At 46.7% G+C, this 21,820-nt stretch overlaps 1 protein-coding gene across 4 annotated transcripts in view; it reads left to right on the top strand.

The window, feature by feature from the left end:
• KCNH2 (potassium voltage-gated channel subfamily H member 2) overlaps nt 1-21,820 on the top strand; it is a 168,751-nt gene that overhangs the window by 95,453 nt on the left and 51,478 nt on the right. For all 4 annotated transcript variants that reach the window (XM_069959275.1, XM_069959274.1, XM_069959276.1 and 1 more), the window contains one exon: nt 757-971. In XM_069959275.1, coding sequence (XP_069815376.1) covers nt 757-971 — 215 coding nt within the window. The remainder of the gene's footprint in view (nt 1-756; nt 972-21,820) is intronic.

Here is a 21,820-nt window from a genome sequence, read left to right as displayed (position 1 = left end):
GTTCAGTTTGACTAACTATAGTTGTATATTATTGTATAATATTAGCTTGGGCCACCTATAGCGATCTCTGGCCTTAAAGGGAATGTGTCATCAGTAAAATATGCATAAATAATGATTTTATGTGAAACATATTTTTTAAAGAATTTTTTGTAACATTTTTTTTTCTCATTTTCCATTTTTCTGTCTATATTATAAAATAATCCTGAGATCTTGCAGTTCTCATTCTCACCACTGGGGCTAAAACTAAGCTGAGACTTCCTTTTTTGTCTGTGGTGATAAGAGAAGGCAGCTGTAAAGTGATCTGTACAGCATTGCAGCATCATGTGACACCAGTAGATAGAGGAGACAATAGCAGCTCCCTGTGGAATGACCTCTTAACAGGTCACAGAGCGCTCAGTAATGTCTCACATTTATCTCAAGGGGACAGACTCTGTCTATTGTCGTCTATGTCCATGAGGCTTTCTGTAAAGCATGTCACTAAATACTGTTAAGAACAGCCCAGGCAATATGGCCGCCCCATAAGAATGTAAAGAATTTTAAATAAAAAAAAATTCAGCAAAAAGATTAGAATAAAAGAACAAGTTTTAATATCTGACTCTAATCAGAAAACAAACATTTAGCTGACACATTCCCTTTAAATGGTGAAAATATTTACTACAAAGCTGGAAAGCGAGTAAGTTTCATGCTGAGCAACCACCATGCTCTATACTATGGGTCTTGGCTCTTACGGGTCTGACCAGTCCCCTATTTCCGCAGGTGGCATGAACAACGTCCGGATGAACCTCTTGAACTCCACATCGGACTCTGACCTCATGAAGTACAGAACGATCAGTAAGATCCCACAGATCACCCTTAACTTTGTGGACTTTAAGGGAGATTCCTTCCTCACCTCCCCTACTAATGAAAAGGAGATTATTGCTCCCACCAAGCTAAAGGACCGAACCCACAATGTAACGGAGAAGGTGACGCAGGTAAGACGGCCACATGTCCTGTTATATGGGGTCTCCCTGGCTTCATACTCTATTTCAGGGTTTACCCCCAAGATTATCGCTTATCACCTATTGACATTATGGATGATAGGTATCAAATCAGGGTGAGTCCAGCTGCTGGGACAGGAGACTCTTGTCCTCAAGTATAAATTGGGCACACTGACTCTCCATTAAGTCACTATGGGCCTGCCAAAAATAGCCGGGTGCTGTGCCCTAATATCTCCGACAGAACTATAGAGAGTGAAGGGAGCAGCTGTACTCGATTATCTCCAGGTCCCTAGAATGAATAAAGCGTCTGTACACAGCTGTTGCCACCAGTCCTAGAGAGAGTGAACAGAATGGGTGTACTTGCCTACTGTATCTACATTAGTCCCATAGAGAGTGAGTGGAGTGGCTGTTCTGGGCTATCCCCATCATTCCCATAAAGAATGAATGGCGCACCTGTACTCGGCTATCCCCATGAGTCCCATAGAAAGTGAATGGAGCGGCTGTACTGGGCTATCCCCATCAGTCCCATAAAGAATGAATGGCGCACCTGTACTCGGCTATCCCCATGAGTCCCATAGAAAGTGAATGGAGCGGCTGTACTGGGTTATCCCCATCAGTCCTATAGAGAGTGAGGGAAGTGGCTGTACTGGGCTATCCTCATCAGTTATATAGAGAGTGCGGGAAGTGGCTGTACTGGGCTGTACTCTTCAGTCCTATAGAGAGTGAGGGAAGTGGCTGTACTGGGCTATCCTCATCAGTTTTATAGAGAGTGCGGGAAGTGGCTGTACTGGGCTGTACTCTTCAGTCCTATAGAGAGTGAGGGAAGTGGCTGTACTGGGCTATCCTCATCAGTTATATAGAGAGTGAATGGAGGGGCTGTACTGGGCTATCCAAATCAGTTATATAGAGTGTGAACGGAGCAGCTGTACTTTACCAACTCCATCAGTCCCATAGAGAGTGAATGGAGGGGCTGTACTGGGCTATCCCCATCAGTTATATAGAGAGGGAATGGAGCAGTTGTACTGGGCTATATCCATCAGTCCCATAGAGAGTGAGGGAAGTGGCTGTACTGGGCTATCTCCATCAGTCATAAAGAGAATAATTGGAGCAGCTGTACTGGGCTATCCCCATCAGTTATATAGAGCGTGAATGGAGCAGCTGTACTTTGCCAACTCCATCAGTCCCATAGAGAGTAAATGGAGGGGCTGTACTGGGCTGTATCCATCAGTCCCATAGAGAGTGAATGAAGCGACTTCGGTTGGATCCCAGGATCGGATACTTACGCGGATAGGTGATATGTTGCAATCTTGGAAATACTTCCTTGAAGGGGTTGCCCAACCAGGACCCCTTTTTTGACAATGCTTGAAGAGGGGATGAATGAAAACAATTACATCCACCTACCTCCCTGGCTCCATCACTGCCGTCTGCATTCTGCTGCTCCAGCCCCTGGTCACCGCCCGCTTCTAAGACATGATGTGACAGGTCCATGAACTATTCAGTGGGAGAGGCAAGACATCCCTTTAAGGAACCCCTTTAAGGGTTTTCCAGAAAAATCTAAAAGTTAGGTATAATCCTTCATGTAGAGTAAACTAATAAATTCCTGGATACTTCTCCCCTCCACTCCCCTGCAGCTCTCCCTGTCAGATATCCTGCTTCCCTCTGTGCTCCTGTCCTCTCTCCTGGTGACGGCAGCACAGGAGCGGGGACCAGAAGATCTCATGTCGGCAGCTTCGGGGGTTGGGGTTGTGCTTATACCTAACTTACAGCTCTGTTACAGCTAGCGGCCAATAAATCACATCTCTGGTAGACTTATTAGATTCTGTTCCGGAGTGCCCCCTTACCCTCCACCCCCCGTCCTGCGGCGATCTGTCACACTTTATAATGATTTGATCCGGCTGCCGATTCTGTTGCTTTCTTCCGGGACAATAGTCCAATGTTCTTTTCAAGGTACTCTAAATAAAGATGAATATTGAAGGAGTGGAGGCTCATCTGTCAGACAGAGTGCGGGCCGCTGCCGCAGGATTTATAACTGATGGGAAGTGGCTGGTGATACAGTGTAACGCAGGACTGCCCCAATGCTGCCTCTCATGGGTCAGCGCCATGGGTATATCCTATCAGTGTACTATATTTGTCGCTTCAAGTTTAGTTTCAATATATCTGTAGGCCGACATTGAATGGATATACAGTGGTGCCTTGGATTACGAGCATAATTCGTTCCGGGGCCGTGCTTGTAATCGAAATCCACTTTTATACCAAAGCAAATTTTCCCATAAGAAATCATTGAAATGTAGACAATTGGTTCCACACCCCAAAAATCATTTTATAATCATTATAGCAGCAGTGTGTATAGCTGAGTGTGTAACGCCTGGAGTAGTGGATCCACTGAACCGACACTAGCGATGGCACTAAACCGCACCAGGGAGCGGAGTCTAAGGGGCCGCTGGTTTTCACCAGAGCCCGCCGTAAGGCGGGGTGGGCTTGCTGCGGCAGGCGACCCCCAGGTCGCTACCCCTGGTTTGGTTGCTAGTGACGGCAGGCGAGGCGTGGCAGGAGCAGTAGGCAGGAGATGGTGCTAGCAGAGGTCTGTAGGCGTAACCGCAGGTGATAGGCTGAACACAGGCGCAATAGTGTGACAGAGGAGCAGGAACCAGGAACCAGGAACAAGGACTAGGGACCAGGTAGCGGACAGGAATCAGGAACAACAGGGAGCTGGGCCAAACGCTATGGGAAGCATGTAGAGGCTCCAACACCTGGAAGGGGGCAGGGCTGGAACTTATAGGGGAGTGATTAACATACAAGCCAATTAGGAGCGCACTGCCCCTTTAAATCTGAGACAGCCGGCGCACGCACGCCCTAGGAGACGGGGACGCGCGCGCCGGCCGACACAGCGACGGGCAGGAGCGCGGTGAGGCGCCCCCCGGGGCCGAAGCAACAGCTGCGCCGAGTCCCTGCATATGGACACCGGCTGCTTCCGAAGTGGGAGAGAGGGTGCGGCGGCGGTCCGGAGCACGGGACGCCGCCGTGGCCCTAACAGAGTGTGAGTGCAAGCACATTATAGCAGCAGTGTGTATAGCTGAGTGTGAGTGCAAGCACATTATAGCAGCAGTGTGTATAGCTGAGTGTGAGTGCAAGCACATTATAGCAGGAATGGAGAGGATGGGAAACACAAGGACTGATAGAGACTGCAGGGAGCATGAAGGAATGAGCAGGGCAGATGTGGACACAGTATAGCAGCACTCTCTGTCCGGGGAGAGAGGGGTTAAAGCTATAAAGAGATTACCCCCACAGTCCTGTCCCCTGATGCAAGCCCCAGCCTGAAGTGGATTTGCTATAAATTGGAAGGTGAGAGAGACTTCCTGGGTCAGAGTACTGTGCTGCAGACCCCGCTATGCAGGCCATGCCCCTCCCCCACTCACGCTCCCACCCAATACCAGGAGCTCTTAAACCAAAGCAATGCTCTTAAACCAAGTCACAATTTTGAAAAACTGTGAGCTCTTCTTGCAAAACGCTCTTAAACCAAGTTACTCTTAAACCAAGGTACCACTGTATACAGTTGGGGGTTTGTTGCAATGTATCATTGTGAGGGATGTTCACATATAGCAATGTATAGAACTTATAGGCGCTGTATGGTGGTATTATGTGGGCATTGTATGGAACGTATAGGGGGCACTGTATGGTGGTATTAGGTGGGCATTGTATGGAACATATAGGGGGCTGTATGGTGGTATTATGTGGGCATTGCATGGAACGTATAGGGGGCACTGTATGGTGGTATTATGTGGGCATTGTATGGAACATATAGGGGGCTGTATGGTGGTATTATGTGGGCATTGCATGGAACGTATAGGGGGCACTGTATGGTGGTATTATGTGGGCATTGTATGGAACATATAGGGGGCTGTATGGTGGTATTATGTGGGCATTGTATCTAACGTATAGGGGGCACTGTATGGTGGTATTATGTGGGCATTGTATGGAACATATAGGAGCACTGTATGGTGGTATTATGTGGGCATTGTATGGAACATATAGGGGCACTGTATGGTGGTATTATGTGGGCATTGTATGGAACGTATTGGGGGCACTGTATAATGGTATTATGTGGGCATTGTATGGAACATATAGGGGGCTGTATGGTGGTATTATGTGGGCATTGTATGGAACGTATAGGGGGCACTGTATAATGGTATTATGTGGGCATTGTATGGAACATATAGGGGCACTGTATGGTGGTATTATGTGGGCATTGTATGGAACATATAGGGGGCACTGTATGGTGGTATTATGTGGGCATTGTATGGAACATATAGGGGGCACTGTATGGTGGTATTATGTGGGCATTGTATGGAACATATAGGGGGCGCTGTATGGTGGTATTATTTGGGCATTGTGTGGAACATATAGGGGGTGCTGTATGGTGATATTATGTGGGCATTGTATGGAACATATAGGGGCACTGTATGGTGGTATTATTTGGGCATTGTATGGAACATATGGTGGGGGGTTGTATAATGGTATTATGTGGGCATTGTATGGAACATAAAGGGGTCGCTGTATGGTGGTATTATGTGGGCATTGTATGGAACATATAGGGGGCACTGTATAATGGTATTATGTGGGCATTGTGTGGAACATATAAGGTGTGTTGTATAGGGGTATTATGTGAGTATTGTAGGGAATGTGTTGGGGGGCCCTGTATTTGTTGAGCATTGTATGGAACATATGGGGGGATCTTTGGGGGCATTTGTTGGGGACACATATGGCAAAATTATTCTAATTATGATCTTTCTCAATAGCATCAGAATGGATCAGTTTATTCCTCTCTAGCATGTTAGGCCCCATTCACAAATTCCGTAATTTTTCAGGACTGTGTATTAGGTCTGCAATCGTCGCCCACAATCCGCAAAAAAACGGGAGGGTGATTACAGACACATTGGGGGAGATTTATCAAACATGGTGTAGAGTGAAACTGGCCCATTTGCCCCCGGCAACCAATCAGATTCCACCTTTCATTTTCCAAAGAGTCTGTGAGGAATGAAAGGTGGAATCTGATTGGTTGCTAGGGGCAACTGAGCCAGTTTCACTTTACACCATGTTTGATAAATCTCCCCCATTGGCTTGGTTCTCCATAGTTTCTTTGAATCAGTTTTCTTTAGACTTCTGGCTTTGTTCTCCTTTGGTTTTGGTTGTTCAGTTTTCTTTACTTGGTTATCTGTAGTTTTCTTCACAGGGTTCGGTTCTCCATATATTTTCTGCTTTGGTTCTCCAGTTTTCTTTGTCTCGTTTTTTTATAGTTTTCTTTGCTCGGTTCCTCATGGTTTTTCCCACTTTGATTTTTCACAGTTTTCTTTGCCTGTTTGCCTATTTCTGGAACTTTTTTTTGCCTAGTTTTCCATAGTTCTCCATAGTTTTTTGTTTTAGCTTGGTACTCCATAGTTTTCTTTGCCTGGGTTTCCTTAGTTATCTTTGCCAGGTTCTTCATAGTTTTCCTGGTTTTGATCTCTGCATTTTTCCAGGTTTGGATCTTGATCATTTCCCCGGTTTTTGGTTTCTTTCTAGTTTTCTTGCTCCTCAGTATTTTGTATTGCAGCTCAGTACATGGCCATGAGGTCTTGAGAGATCTCTTCTTTATTTGTTATAGCTTTGAGATATACATTGTCCAGTATCACATCTAGATCATAGTTAAGGAGCATTGCTTGCAAGGACAATGTAAGAAGTGCACAAAAGCCATTGTTCTTACAAAAAAACTGGAAACCTGAATAGAAGACCTTCTTCTGTATTATACAACCCTACTAGAAATGGTCTCCAACCCAAGGATTTTATATATGTCAATCATTTTCTAAGCCAGCGATAACCCACCGGTGGCCGCGGCTTCCATCTGCCAGCCTCATGTTGGGTTGCTATGACAATCAATGTACGCAGATGACTTTAGCCCTGGCCAGAATCCTGTCTGACATCTTTGCCTGCGTATTAAAGTCCTGCTTAATGCTTGTGAATTACCGTTGACCTCTATACTGATCCCTGACCTCGGCCTTTCTGCTGGATTCCTTTAGCCAAACCAATTGCAGATCAAGGATTCACTTGTCTTGTGATAGTTAGAACCATAGTGTTAGTCCTCAGATCCTGGAGATCTGTAGAGAGGCTATGGGTCATAATATCATAATACCCCACTGATGTGTGGACTCTTCTTCTCCTAAGGCCATCCTCCTTGTCAACATGATAGTTTATGGTCTTCAACCTTCATCTACCCAATGCTCCCACCATTCCTAAAAGGACAATATAAAAAGCGACCATGTTTTCTTATATAATACTTTTGGAACACTGGACCCAGGTACAAAGACTTCGACTCCTTGCTTCTTCTTCTTACAACCCACCTTGAAGTGTCCTCCACCTCTGGGAAGTTACTTGTTATGGTTCGTTGATCCCGGTTCTCAGACCCTTTTCCATTATCCATTTCCTAATATTCAGCAATATGGTGCATGACCCAGATTCTCCGAGCTCCCTGGAGATCTCCTTTCATCCGTGTTATGGATGGAATTGCTATATTCCAGGTGGTTCGGGTGGCTGAGGCTAGGAATTCTCTTCCAGAAAGTGCTTTGAAACACCAGATGTCTCCTCCCGAGGGATTTCTTTCTTGGGAAGGTGTAAATTAAACAATAATTGTCTCCCCCGTTTCTTCTGATTCATGAATATTAATGGATGAACGTTCTGTCATTAGAAACACGGGACGAAAATATCAATAATCAGCGTTGAGCATTTCTGCGCGTGTGAGGTCTACAACGCGACATGAGCAACCATCTATAGCTGAATGGAATTGTATACTGCAGCCAATCACTATTTAGCCACCGATATCTGATTTCCCACCTTGTAGATCTCTAGTGATCAACTGTAATCTAAAGAGAATCCAGCAGCAGTTGTTCAATTTCTCTACAGCACCACCACAGGACAAATTGGGTATTACACAGTTCTCAGTAACATTTATAGGTTGTCCATGAAATACATGAACTTATTAGGTCCTCTACAGGGAGAGACCTTCTTTAGGTGCTCCTTGCTGGCAAAAAATATGGAGTTCTAGAACCCCTTCCCGCGGCTACCAACCCCACTCCCTTACCCGCCCGCTGTTGGCACATGTAATAGCAAGCGAGCAATGTTCTGACAGGTTAAAGTTCGCTTGCTCCTCCAGATCGGCCCATGTAGTAGGGGCTTTTGTAGTCTAATCCTGCAGCCATGTGCAATAGGCTTAGGGCCCTATTCCACCGGACGATTATCGTTCAGATTATCGTTAAATCGTTCGGATCTAAACGATAATCGTTCGGTTGAAATGCAGTTAACGATTAACGACCGAACGAGAAATCGTTGATCGCTTTATAAGACCTGGACCTATTTTTATCGTTGCTCGTTCGCAAAACGTTCGCAAATCGTTCGCATTGAATAAGACATCGTTCGGTCGTTCGCAATAGATACGAACGCAATAGCGAATAAATAGCGAAGAAAAAAACGATCGCAATTAGGATTATAAGTAACGATTATCGTTCCATGGAAATGAGTGAACGTTTTCAGGTCTTTCGCAATAGTGGTCGTTTGAGATCGTTAATCGTTAACGATTATGCAAACGATAATCGTCCGGTGGAATAGGGCCCTTAGTGTTGTTGTGGTTGTCAAAAGCTGGAGGCAGAGGATGAGGAGTAATACTTGACTGCAGGATCAGACTACACTTGTAGTCTGTTACTATGGAAACCAATAGATCTGCATACGAGGTATTGCAAAAAAAAAACAAAAAAAAAACAGCCTTCATGAAAGCTAAAGGACCTTCTCATAGTACTAATCTAGTTGGTGTAGACCCACCGCCAGTGGGGGAATCGTGTCATGTATGATTACCCTCAGGGTACTAAATGATCCAGAGAGAAAAGCCACATGATCTGTGTGGGGACAAAATCTATTTAAAAGGTTTTCTGAAAATTTAATATTGAGGGTAGAGGGCTCTGTAATCTGTAGAGTTATTGCACGTGAGGGGCACTGTAGGGTTATTATAGGTATATGGACAGGTGAGGGTCTCTGTAGGGTTATTATAGGTATATAGAAAGGTGAGGGTCTCTGTAGGGTTATTATAGGTATATGGACAGGTGAGGGTCTCTTTATGGTTATTACATGTATATAGACAGGTGAGGGTCTCTGTAGGGTTATTACATGTATATAGACAGGTGAGGGTCTCTGTAGGGTTATTACATGTATATAGACAGGTGAGGGTCTTTGTAGGGTTATTACAAGTGCATGGACAGGTGAGGGTCTCTGTAGGGTTATTACTAGTACATTGACAGGTGAGGGTTTCTGTAGGGATATTACATTTATATGGACAGGTGAATGTCTGTGTAGGGTTATTACTAGTACATTGACAGGTGAGGGTTTCTGTAGGGATATTACATTTATATGGACAGGTGAATGTCTGTGTAGGGTTATTACAGGTACATGGAAAGGTGAGGGTTCATGTAGGGTATTACAGCTGTATATGGGCAAGTGAGGGTCTCTGTAGGGTTATTACAGGTACAGTATATGGACAGGTGAGGGTCTCTGTAGGGTTATTACATGTATATAGACAGGTGAAGGTCTGTGTAGGGTTATTACAGGTACATGGACAGGTGAGGGTTACTGTAGGGTATTACAGATGTATATGGACAGGTGAGGGTCTCTGTAGGGTTATTACAGATACAGTATATGGACAGGTGAGGGTCTCTGTAGGGATATTACAGGTAAAGTATATGGACACTTGAGGGTCTCTGTAGTGTTATTACAAGTATATGGAGAGATAAGTGTCTTTGTAGGATTATAACAGGTATATGGACAGGTTAGGCCCCTGTAGGATTATTACAGGTATATGGACAGGTGAGGGTCTTTGTAGTGTTATGACGAGTATATGGACAGGTGAGGGTTTCTAGGGTTATTACAAGTACATGGATAGGTAAGAGTCTTTGTAGGGTATTACAGGTATCTCAGATACAGGTATTACAGGATATTTAGGGTTATTACAGGTATATAGCCAGGTGAGAGTCTCTGTAGGGCTTTTACAGGTATATGGACATGTTAGGTTTCTGAAGGGATATTATAGGTATATGGGAAGTGAGAATCTCTATAGTTATTAATACTATATGGGGAGATGGGGGTCTCTCCTGATCTATCTCCGATATACAGACAGGTGAAAAGTCTAGCAATCATCTTCAATTTTTAGGCAAATGTGGTAGTACTTGTCCATTTTCCCTGCACTGCCTCCAGAGGCGAGATGAAGCATTACACAGTGGCTGTTACCTTCATTGTATAGTCTGTGTAATATTGGGCAGGCCAGGTCCTCCAGAATGGGAGCTCTTCCATATTATAAATAAGAAATCCCTAGTCAGGTGTCAGAGAATGGGTTTTTCCCTGATGGACAATCCCTTTAAGGGTCAGCTGAGATTGTACAGGTAGAGACACATGCAGGGGTTCCATTTAAGCTCATCTCCTGTGCAGGGTCCTCTAGAAAACCTTGACATAAACCTAGCTGAGACATCTTGATGTAGTTTCAAGGAGGGAAGGTTGAAAAGATTGAGAATTTTTCCCACTAGAAAGTGTTATTTTAGTCTTTTTTTAGAAAGGGGCCTGAGACGTTCTTGCTTCCTTATTAGGCTGTGTGCTGTGTGTAGTCAGTATGCAGTCATGGGTTAAGTTTCCGTGTATTAGTCCTAGTCATATCCAGTTTGGGCCCAGAGGGAGAAAAGAAGACTTCTCAGGCCCCAATGAGGCGTAGGTGACCACCCCCCGGTGACCTGACCCGGTAACTGCAGTCACTGCAGGCAGCATGAGAGTCATGGGGGTATGTACTGTCCGGCATCATGCATTCTATTCTTACTTTATCAATAGATGGTTGGATACACAGATATGTGATGGATATGAGTGGAGAGTAGTGGGCAGTATATGGGATATGTGGAGGGTATGGTGGGCCGGGAGGTGGATAACTACACCACAGACTGGATGAAGAAGACAGCGATGAATTGGTAGAACAAGGATTATGTAGAGGGCTTGATGAGGAAGTAAAACATAGTCATGGTGGGCACTAGAACATTGTTTTTGTAGAGGGCATATTGGGGCAGTAGAGCATGTTTTGATAGAGGGAATGGGATTACAGGGGTAGTCTGAGCAGTGCTGGGAGTACAGGGGTAGTGTGAGCAGTGCTGGGAGTACAGGGGTAGTGTAAGCAGTGCTGGAAATACAGGGGCAGTGTGAGCGGTGCTGGGAGTACAGGGGTAGTGTGAGAAGTGCTGGGAGTACAGGGGTAGAGCAGTGCTGGGAGTATAGGGGTAGAGCAGTGCTGGGAGTGCAGGGGGTAGTGTGAGCAGTGCTGGGAGTACAGGGGTAGTGTGTGCAGTGCTGGGAGTACAGGGGTAGTGTGTGCAGTGCTGGGAGTACAGGGGTAGTGTGAGCAGTGCTGGGAGTACAGGGGTAGTGTGAGCAGTGCTGGGAGTACAGGGGTAGTGTGACCAGTGCTGGGAGTACAGGGGTAGTGTGAGCAGTGCTGGGAGTACAGGGGCAGTGTGTGCAGTGCTGGGAGTATAGGGGTAGTGTGTGCAGTGCTGGGAGTATAGGGGTAGTGTGTGCAGTGCTGGGAGTATAGGGGTAGTGTGAGCAGTGCTGGGAGTACAGGAGGTAGTGTGTGCAGTGCTGGGAGTACAGGGGTAGTGTGAGCAGTGCAGGGAATACAGGGGTAGTGTGAGCAGTGCTGGGAGTACAGGGGGTAGTGTGAGCAGTGCTGGGAGTACAGGGGTAGTGTGAGCAGTGCTGGGAGTACAGGAGGTAGTGTGTGCAGTGCTGGGAGTACAGAGATAGTGTGAGCAGTGCTGGGAGTACAGGGATAGTGTGAGCAGTGCTGGGAGTACAGGGGTAGTGTGAGCAGTGCTGGGAGTACAGGGGCAGTGTGTGCAGTGCTGGGAGTATAGGGGTAGTGTGTGCAGTGCTGGGAGTATAGGGGTAGTGTGTGCAGTGCTGGTAATATAGGGGTAGTGTGAGCAGTACTGGGAGCACAGAGATAGTGTGAGCAGTGCTAGGGGTACAGGAATAGTGTGAGCAGTGCTGGGAGTATAGGGGTATTATGAGCAGTGCTAGGAGTACAGGGGTAGTGTGTACAGTGCTGGGAGTACAGAGGTAGTGTGATCGGCTCTGTTAGTACAGGGGTAGTGTGAGCAGTGCTGGGAGTACAGAGGTAGTGTGAGCAGTGCTGGGAGCACAGGGGTAGTGTGTGCAGTGCTGGGAGTACAGAGATAGTGTGAGCAGTGCTGGGAGTACAGGGATAGTGTGAGCAGTGCTGGGAGTACAGGGGTAGTGTGAGCAGTGCTGGGAGTACAGGGGTAGTGTGTACAGTGCTGGGAGTACAGAGGTAGTGTGATCGGCTCTGTTAGTACAGGGGTAGTGTGAGCAGTGCTGGGAGTACAGAGGTAGTGTGAGCAGTGCTGGGAGCACAGGGGTAGTGTGAGCAGTGCTAGGAGTACAGAGGTAGTGTGAACAGTGCTGGGAGTACAGGGGTAGTGTGAGCAGTGCTGAGAGTACAGTGGCAGTGTGATCGGCTCTGTTAGTACAGGGGGCAGTGTGAGCAATGGTTGGCCACAGGTTGGGTGAGTAAGACGAGTTAGAACATGGGGTGATTGTGTAAAGTATATAGTGGGTTGGTAGACTTTGGGGAGGCGGGGGTAAGTAGCTTGTCATATGGCCATGAAGGTGAGTAGAGCTGTGGGTCGCTGCTCGGTGTGATGTCTCTTTCCGCCTCCACCAGCTGCAGTGATGTGTCATTGATGGACACAGGATGGTTAGCAGCAAGGACACGTCAACCCTGTGATCCGATCTGCCGTCCCGTTTAATTAATGAGCAGGGTGTAATGAGCGCTGATCCTGCCAGCGCCTGACTCCTCGCTATCTCCCAGCAGTCTACCATCCGTCTCCTCTCTATCTCTCATGTGGCGCTATGATCTTTAATAGAAGATGTAGATATGGCGCCTGCTCAGCCAGTGTTACGACGTAAACATTGTAGAGTAGAGAGGGGGTCCTCGCCAGGGTATTCCCCGAGGCGTCATTCACAGCTGATCGTTCACAAACCGTAATTAGCCGAGAGGCCACAACCACACAGACAGGGAAATGAGAGTCTGGTGAAACACGTTGCTGAGACAGGTCCCTATTAACTGAGCAAACACTGTGCGTCAGCACCATCGTCACTAGGGGTCATGGGCTGGGTCATGACCCTGTTGTCGCTGTATAGATGAAGGCATGGATAATGTCATATTAGTGCCAGTAGAAGTGTGCTTCCAGGGTAGTGTGTAAATCTGTATTTAAGATGAGTGTAATGAAAGCGATGGTGGGAGTACAGGGGTAGTGTGAGCAGGGCTGGGAGTACAGGGGTAGTGTGAGCAGTGCAGGGATTACAGGGGTAGTGTGAGCAGTGCTGGGAGTACAGGGGGTAGTGTGAGCAGTGCTGGGAGTACAGGGGTAGTGTGAGCAGTGCTGGGAGTACAGGGGTAGTGTGAGCAGTGCTGGGAGTACAGGGGTAGTGTGAGCAGTGCTGGGAGTACAGGGGTAGGACAAGAAGTGCTGAAAGTACAGGGGTAGGACTAGTAGTGCCGGGAGTACAGGGATAGGATGAGCAATGCTGGGAGTACAGAGGAAGTGTGAACAGTGCTGGAGTACAGGAAAAGGACGCACACTGCTGGGAGTGCAGGGGTAGTGTGAGCAGTGCTGGGAGTACAGGGGTAGTGTGTGAAGTGCTGGGGGTACAGGGGTAGTGTGAGCAGTGCTGGAAGTACAGGGGCAGTGTGAACATTGATGCGAGAAAGGGGGTAGTGTAAGCAGTGCTGGGAGTACAGGAGGTAGTGTGAGCAGTGCTGGGAGTATAGGGGTAGTGTGAGCAGTGCTGGGGGTACAGAGATACTATGAGCAGTGCTGGGAGTACACGGGGTAGTGTGAGTAGTGCTGGGAGCACAGGGGTAGTGTGAGCAGTGCTGGGAGTACAGGGGCAGTGTGAACATTGATGCGAGAAAGGGGGTAGTGTGAGCAGTGCTGGGAGTACAGGAGGTAGTGTGAGCAGTGCTGGGAGTATAGGGGTAGTGTGAGCAGCGCTGGGAGTTCAGGGGCAGTGTGAACATTGATGGGAGAAAGGGAGTAGTGTGAGCAGTGCTGGGAGTATAGGAGGTAGTGTGAGCAGTGCTGGGAGTACAGGAGGTAGTGTGAGCAGTACTGGGAGTACAGGAGGTAGTGTGAGCAGTACTGGGAGTACAGGAGGTAGTGTGAGCAGTACTGGGAGTACAGGAGGTAGTGTGAGCAGTACTGGGAGTACAGGAGGTAGTGTGAGCAGTGCTGGGAGTACAGGAGGTAGTGTGAGTAGTGCTGGGAGTACAGGGGCAGGATTACACTATATGTGCAGGTGTTAAAAGTGCCAGTGATAACAGTGATGTTTGTGTAGATGTAGTGTATGTGCTGCAGTTGTAGTGATATCAGTGGTGTGTACAGTGGCAGTGGTAATAGTGTTTGTAGCTGTAGTGTGTAGAGTGGCAGTGATAATGTGGTGTGTAGAGTGGCAGTGATAATGTGGTGTGTGTACTGCAGTAGTGTATGCAGTGGCAATGATATTGGTGATGTTTGTGTAGCTGTAGTGTGTACAGTGGCAGTGATAATAGCGGTGTTTGTGTAGCTGTAGTGTATACAGTGGTAGTGATAACATTAGTGTTTTACAGTGGTGTGTACTGTAGTAGTGTGTACAGTGGCACTGATAGCAGTGATGTTTGTGTAGCTGTAGTGTGTAGAGTGGCAGTGATAATAGCGGTATTTGTGCTGCAGTAGTGTATGCAGTGGTAGTGATAACAATAGTCATATACAGTGGTGTGTGTACAGTGGCAGTGATAATAGTGATGTTTGTGTAACTGTAGTGTGTACAGTGGTAGTGATGACGTTAGTGATATACAGTGGTGTGTACTGTAGTAGTGTGTACAGTGGCACTGATAGCAGTGATGTGTGTGCTGCAGTAGTGTGTATAGTGGTAGTGATAATAGAGGTGTGTGTGCTGCAGTAGTGTATGCAGTGGTAGTTATGACGTTAGTGATATACAGTGGTGTGTGTACTGTAGTAGTGTGTACAGTGGCAGTAATAATAGTGTTGTGTGCTGCAGTAGTGTATGCAGTGGTAGAGTATGTTGCAGGGGTGTACAGTATGTGTGCAGTAGTAGCGTGTGCATGTGTTTTTGTGTATGTTTGTGTGTTACTACAGTCGGTGTCAGGCAGCAGCAGTGACAGCCGCTCAGACAGGAGGGCAGGGAAGGCTTGTATGGGGGGTGCAGGCAGACAGGCTGCTGTGGAGGGGGAAGGTGAGGGAGGGGAGGGAGGTCCGCTCTACTGTAGGTACCAGGGAGAGGATTGTAGTTAGAGATGACTGGAGAGGGATCTCTGAGCAGGTGATAAGCGTCGCACACAGGACAAGTGATGGATTGTGGATAGCAGTGACACGCTTCACCAATAGAAGAGTCTTCTGCTGCTCACACACCAAGCCCCGGGGACCGTGCTGAGAGGCAGAGCGATGGGATGAGGGCATGCGAGGAGAAAAGTGGGAGCAGGCAGCAGCTGTCCGGTCTCCCCCTGCCCACGGCTTCCTGAGCCCACCTGATCCCAGCCACCACTGCCGCTGCTTTCATGGGAACTAGCCTATCGCCCCAGCCCCGGGAATCCCTGCGCTCTCCACAAGACCCCCCCACCAGCCTGCTACCTCACATCACCACCACCATGCCAGGGGCACGGGAGCAGCCGGAGAGATGCCAGCACCGCACAGCACCAGCCCTCATTACAAGATAAGCCCAGAGGAAGGAGCCCGACTCCAGGTGCCCCCCGTCCCACCATGTCCCTGAAGAGGAAGGAGAGCGTCAGCGTGGAGAGGGGGCGGAAGGACACCCGGGTTAAGAGGGCAGTGAGGATCTCCAGCCTGGTGGCCCAAGAGGTAAGTGCAATGGCCAGTCCAGGAGGGGGTAACACTCTGGGGTCCAAGAGTCCAGTCCGACCCGGGGCCACATCTGTATGCGGAATGTATGTTCTCCAATAACCAGTAATCATATTGTCTGATTAGACTGTAAGCTCTTAGGTCAGGGATAATGGGGGTGATACATTTTGTGTGATAGGAGATTAGATTGTGAGCTCTTGAGGTCAGGGATGATGGGAGTGATACACTGTGTGAGATATGGATATTAGATTGTGAGCTCCCGGGGTCAGGGACGATGGGAGTAATACATTGTGTGTGATAGGAGATTAGATTGTGAGCTCCTGGGGTCAGGGATGATGGGAGTGATACATTGTGTGAATTAAGGAGATTAGATTGTGAGCTCCCGGGGTCAGGGACGATGGGAGTAATACATTGTGTGTGATAGGAGATTAGATTGTGAGCTCCTGATGTTAGGAATCATGGGAGTAATACATTGTGTGTGATTGGAAAATTAGATTGTGAGCTCCCGGGGTCAGAAATGATGGGAGTGATACGTTGTGTGTGATATTGGAGATTATAGCGTGAGCTCCTGGGGTCAGGGATGATGAGGGTGATACTTTTTGGGAGATAAGGATATTAGATTGTGATCTCCTGGGGTCAGGGATGATGGGAGTGATACACTGTGGGAGATATGGATATTAGAGTTTGAGCTCCGGGGGTCAGGGATGATGGGAGTGATACACTGTGTGAGCTATGGATATTAGATTGTGAGCTCCTGGGGTCAGGGATGAAGGGAGTGATGATACACTGTGTGAGATAAGGAGATTAGAGTGTGAGCTCCTGGGGTCAGGGATGATGGGAGTGATGATACACTGTGTGAGATATGGATATTAGATAGGGATCTCCTGGGGTCAGGGATGATGGGGGTGATACGTTGTGTGTGATATTGGAGATTAAAGTGTAAGCTCCTGAGGTCAGGGATGATGGGAGTGAAGATACACTGTGTGAGATATGGATATTAGATTGTGAGCTCCGGGGGTCAGGGATGATGGGAGTGATACACTGTGTGAGATATGAAGATTAGGTTGTGAGCTCCTGGGGTCAGGGATGATGGGAGTGATGATACGCTGTGTGAGATAAGGATATTAGATAGGGATCTCCGGGGGTCAGGGATGATGGGAGTGATATGCTGTGTGAGATATGCATATTAGATTGTGAGCTCTTGGGGTGAGGGATGATGGGAGTGATACTTTGTGGGAGATACAGCTTGTGTTTCGGCCGCCTCTGACACACATTGTCGGTGTTACTGGTGTAGCACAGCTAGATATATCATGTAAGTCCCAGGAGCAGTGTAATGATACTGTTTCAGCTCTGCTACTTCTCCAGCACATCTGATTGGGAGGTCGCCCAGTTGGCCCATTATTTAAGACAGTGCTGGTTGTGTAGCAGAGCCGAATTTGTCCTTGACGCTTCTGGGCAGCTTTATTTATAAATTATTTTGATGACGCTCCCCATGATGTCACTCTCCCCATCTGATGCCACCGCGGGCTCACCTGGTCACCTGGGCGTCTGCTGCGCTGCGGCATCAGACCTGGACATAGCGGTGTGCGGTGGTGCGGCGGCTGAGCTGTGCGTGTAGTGGGGGCAGATGTGGACTATTTACCTTTCCAGCTCCTCTGTAAACCCTTTAGGCGGCTGCTAATGATTAATTCAGAGAGTAGCAGCCGCTGGTAACCCCTTCCCTGCCAGGAGGAGGTGGGTGGCGGATTATGCAGGATTTGGCGCTGCCCTGGGGGGGGGGGGGTCATCAATAATGCCGCCCCATAGTAACCTACGGCAGAAACGTCCGACTGTCCGTCCTCAGTTGGGTGGGGCGGATTATATGGCCACTGTATTCTACAGATTGAGCCTCCTCCCAGAACAATCACACCTATCCTCCACATTCCTTCTCTCTTCAAATGTTACGGATGAAGGTGTCTGCCTCACTGACGTCTCCCGTATATTCACCGATATCTTCACCTGGATTGGGACAGTGTCGGTCTTCACTGCACATATGGAATGGTATTCATGAATCAGGATGCTCTGGCTGAACTGTAATGTAGGAGGATGGGAGTGATGCCCGGATTGTCAGTACATTACTGTAACACTACCTATTCTTCTGCCTGTGTGTGTCAGTCTATACTGTAGCCATGAAATGGTATTCATGCATCAGAGTGCTCAGGCTGAGCACTATTAAACGGGACGTTATCGTGCAAAAAATCGTTATATCGTTCAAATTTAACCAAAAATCGTTCTGTGCGATTGCCAACAGCGATCGGAAAATCGTTTGGATGTCGTTGAGCATAGATCTGAACCTAAAATTATCGTTAATCGTTCGCTGTAATTCCACATTTGTTCGCTTAAGTTTCGCATTTGTTCACTAATCGTTCAGTATAATTGCACATTGTCTATTGTTTTGCTGGGATCAGAAGGAATAAACGATCATAGTAACGATCGCAATAACGATTATAGTAACAATCATAACTAACGACCATCGTTCTGTGTAATATGGTGAACGATTTCAGGTTAACGATAAACGATCTCGTTTGCGATCGTTTGCCCTTAATCAATAAAAATCATTCTGTGTAATAGGACCCTTACAGTAGGGGTTATAAGCAATTGGAGGATTGTAATGCTACGTTTAATGCTTCGCCCAATTGATCGTTTAATAATTTTGAAGCAACAATTTGGTTTTTATAACGATCAGCGTTTAGACGAATAAATCGTTAGAAAAATCGTTATTGCGTAAGCCCATCTCACACATAGGAGGAATCTTTGAAAGACTGTTTACACTAAGTGATCTGCAAATTCTTAGCGAACGACCAGTGACGATTTGAGAACATGTTGAAAGATCAAAATGAACGATTTCTCGATCGTCGCTTGATCGTTCGCTGTGTTTACACGAGCTGATTATTGCTCAAATGCAATCATTATTGCGAAAATTTGAACGATAATCGTTCCGTTTAAACGCACCATAATGCTGCTTTTACACTGAGCGATAATTCGCCCAATCGATCGTTTAACGATTTTGAAGCAACAATTTGGTTTTTAGAACGATCAGCGTTTAGATGAATAAATCGTTAGAAAATTCATAAGAAAAATCGTTATTGCAATCATTTATAAGATCGCTTAAGCCCATCTTTTACATAGGGTGAATCTTTGAAAGACTGTTTACACAAAGCGATCTGCGAATTTTAAGCGAACGACGATTTGAGAACATGTTGAAAGATCAAAATGAACCATTTCTCGCTTGTCGCTTGATCGTTTACGAAAATTCAAACGATAATCATTCCGTGTAAACGCAGCATAAAGGCCCTCAGCTCGTTTACACCAATTCCACGACGCGATTATTGTTAACGAGCAGTCGTTGGAGCGAGTTTATGAACGATAATGGTTCCGTGGAATAGGGCCTTTAGTCTGTCTAGTTATAGAGCCACCTCCGCTTTGCTCTGCGTCACGTGCGTCAGTCTTCACTGTAGTGCTGCCATTGTGTTCATGAATCAGGAGGTGCAGGATGAACTATACTAGTGAGATACGATGAATACCAGTTCTACATTTAGAACGACAGAGAAATCTATATCTTTAACTTTATTGCTCGGCTTGGATAGCGCAAGTCTTCACCGCAGTGCTGAAATAGCAGCCATGAATCAGGAGGTACTGGCTGAACAGTGCTGTAGTGTCTATGAGAAGGACACGGTTATTCCAACCTCATCTTCTATTCCTGCCCAGTGTCATTCTTCAATGAAGCTTTAACATTGTGTTCATGAATCAGGAGGCTTAGGCTGAACCCAACTATGAGACACACTAAATACCAGTGTAGAATTCAGGGAGAATCAACATTTAGGCTATGCTCACATTAAGTAAAACAACGGCTGTTCACTGTTCAACAACGGCCATTGTTCAATACTCTGTGGGAACAATGGCCGTTGTTTCAATTGATTTCTAAATTTTCACTGCATTTCTTGCATCCATGAATCAGGATGATCAGGCTGAACGGAACTTTAGAGGGATCGGAGTACTTAGCGTCAATATTGTATATCTATATCTTCTGCCCCCTCTTTCTTCTTTCTTATTGCCTGGCTGCACAGGATGAACACAGGGGGATATGGAACGATAAACGATCGCAAACGTGATTGTTTATCGGTAACCTGAAATCGTTCCCCATATTACACAGAACGATGGTCGTTAGATACGACCGTTACTCTGATTGTTTATTCCTTCTGATCCCAGCGAAATAATGGACAATATGCAATTATGCTGTGTTTACACGGAACAAATATCGTTCGAATTTTCGCAACAACAATCACATTTGAGCGATAATTGTTCCGTGTAAACACTGCAAACGATCAAGCGACGAGCGAGAAATCGGTCTTTCAACATGTTCTCAAATCGTTGTTCGCTAAAAATTCACAGATCGCTTCGTGTAAACAGTCTTTCAAAGATTTGTCCTATGTGAAAGACGGGCTTAAGCGATCTTAAAAACGATCGCAATAACAATATTTCTTACGCATTTTTTAACGATTTATTCGTCTAAACACTGATTGTTATAAAAACCAAATCGTTGCTTCAAAAGCGTTAAACGATCGATTGGGCGAATTATCGCTTCGTGTAAACGCAGCAGAACACTGAACGATTAGTGAAAAAATGCGGAAATTGAGCGAACGAATGTGGAATTACAGCGAACGATTAGCAAAAAATTAACGAAGATTTTAGGTTCAGATCTTAGGGCCCTATTACACGGGCCGATTATCGTGCGAAAAATCGTCAAATCGTTAGAATTTAAACGATAATCGTTCTGTGTAATTGCAAGTAACGATCGAAAAATCGTTCGTATGTCGTTGATAGTTGATTTAGATCTGAACCTAAAATTATCGCTAAACGTTCGCTGTAAGGGTATATTCACACGAACGGGCTCGCAGCGAGATTCTCGCTGCGAGCCCGGCAGGTCCTTGCAGTTTCCATACACTACATACTTGCTGCGGTCTAAACGACCGCAGCGAGTATGTAATTCTGCCGCCCTTAACCCCTTCTGCTCCCGGCCGGCTCCCCCGCTGTAAGCATACTTTACCTGTCCTTGCTGCACGGGTCCGGCGTCCTGCTCTCCCGTCCAGCCAATTAGTGTGTTGCCCAGCCGCAGCCACTGATTGGCCGGGCGGGAGAGCAGGAGCAGCAAGGACAGGTAAAGTATGCTTACAGCGGGGGAGCCGGCCGGGAGCAGAAGGGGTTAAGGGCGGCAGAATTACATACTCGCTGCGGTCGTTTAGACCGCAGCAAGTATGTAGTGTATGGGAACTGCCAGGACCTGCCGGGCTCGCAGCGAGAATCTCGCTGCGAGACCGTTCGTGTGAATATACCCTAATTCCACATTTGTTCGCTCAAGTTCCGCATTTTTTCACTAATCGTTCAGTGTAATTGCACATTGTTCATTGTTTTTCTGGGATCAGACGGAATAAACGATCATAGTAACAATCGTAATAATGATTATTGCTCTGTGTAATATGGTGAACGATTTCGTTTGCTATCGTTAGTCGTTAAAAATTGCTCAGTGTAATAGGACCCTATATCAACGATCAACAACATACAAACGATTTTTCAATCGTTGCCTGCAATTACACAGAATGATTATCGTTTAAATTCGAACGATATAACGATTTTTCGCACGATAATCGCCCCGTGTAATAGGGCCCTAAGTGATATGAGGATTGCAGCTCCGTCAGATACTCCGCCACTGTTGTATAGAGTTAGGGATGTATTACACAGGACGACTATTGTGCAAAAAATCGTTATATCGTTCGAATTTAAACGATAATCGTTCTGTGTAATTGCAGGCAACGATCA

Source organism: Dendropsophus ebraccatus, chromosome 2, assembly GCF_027789765.1.
Source record: "Dendropsophus ebraccatus isolate aDenEbr1 chromosome 2, aDenEbr1.pat, whole genome shotgun sequence".
Taxonomy (NCBI): domain Eukaryota; kingdom Metazoa; phylum Chordata; class Amphibia; order Anura; family Hylidae; genus Dendropsophus; species Dendropsophus ebraccatus.
Note: the sequence above shows the minus strand (reverse complement) of the source record. Positions and strands in the feature narration are given on the sequence as shown.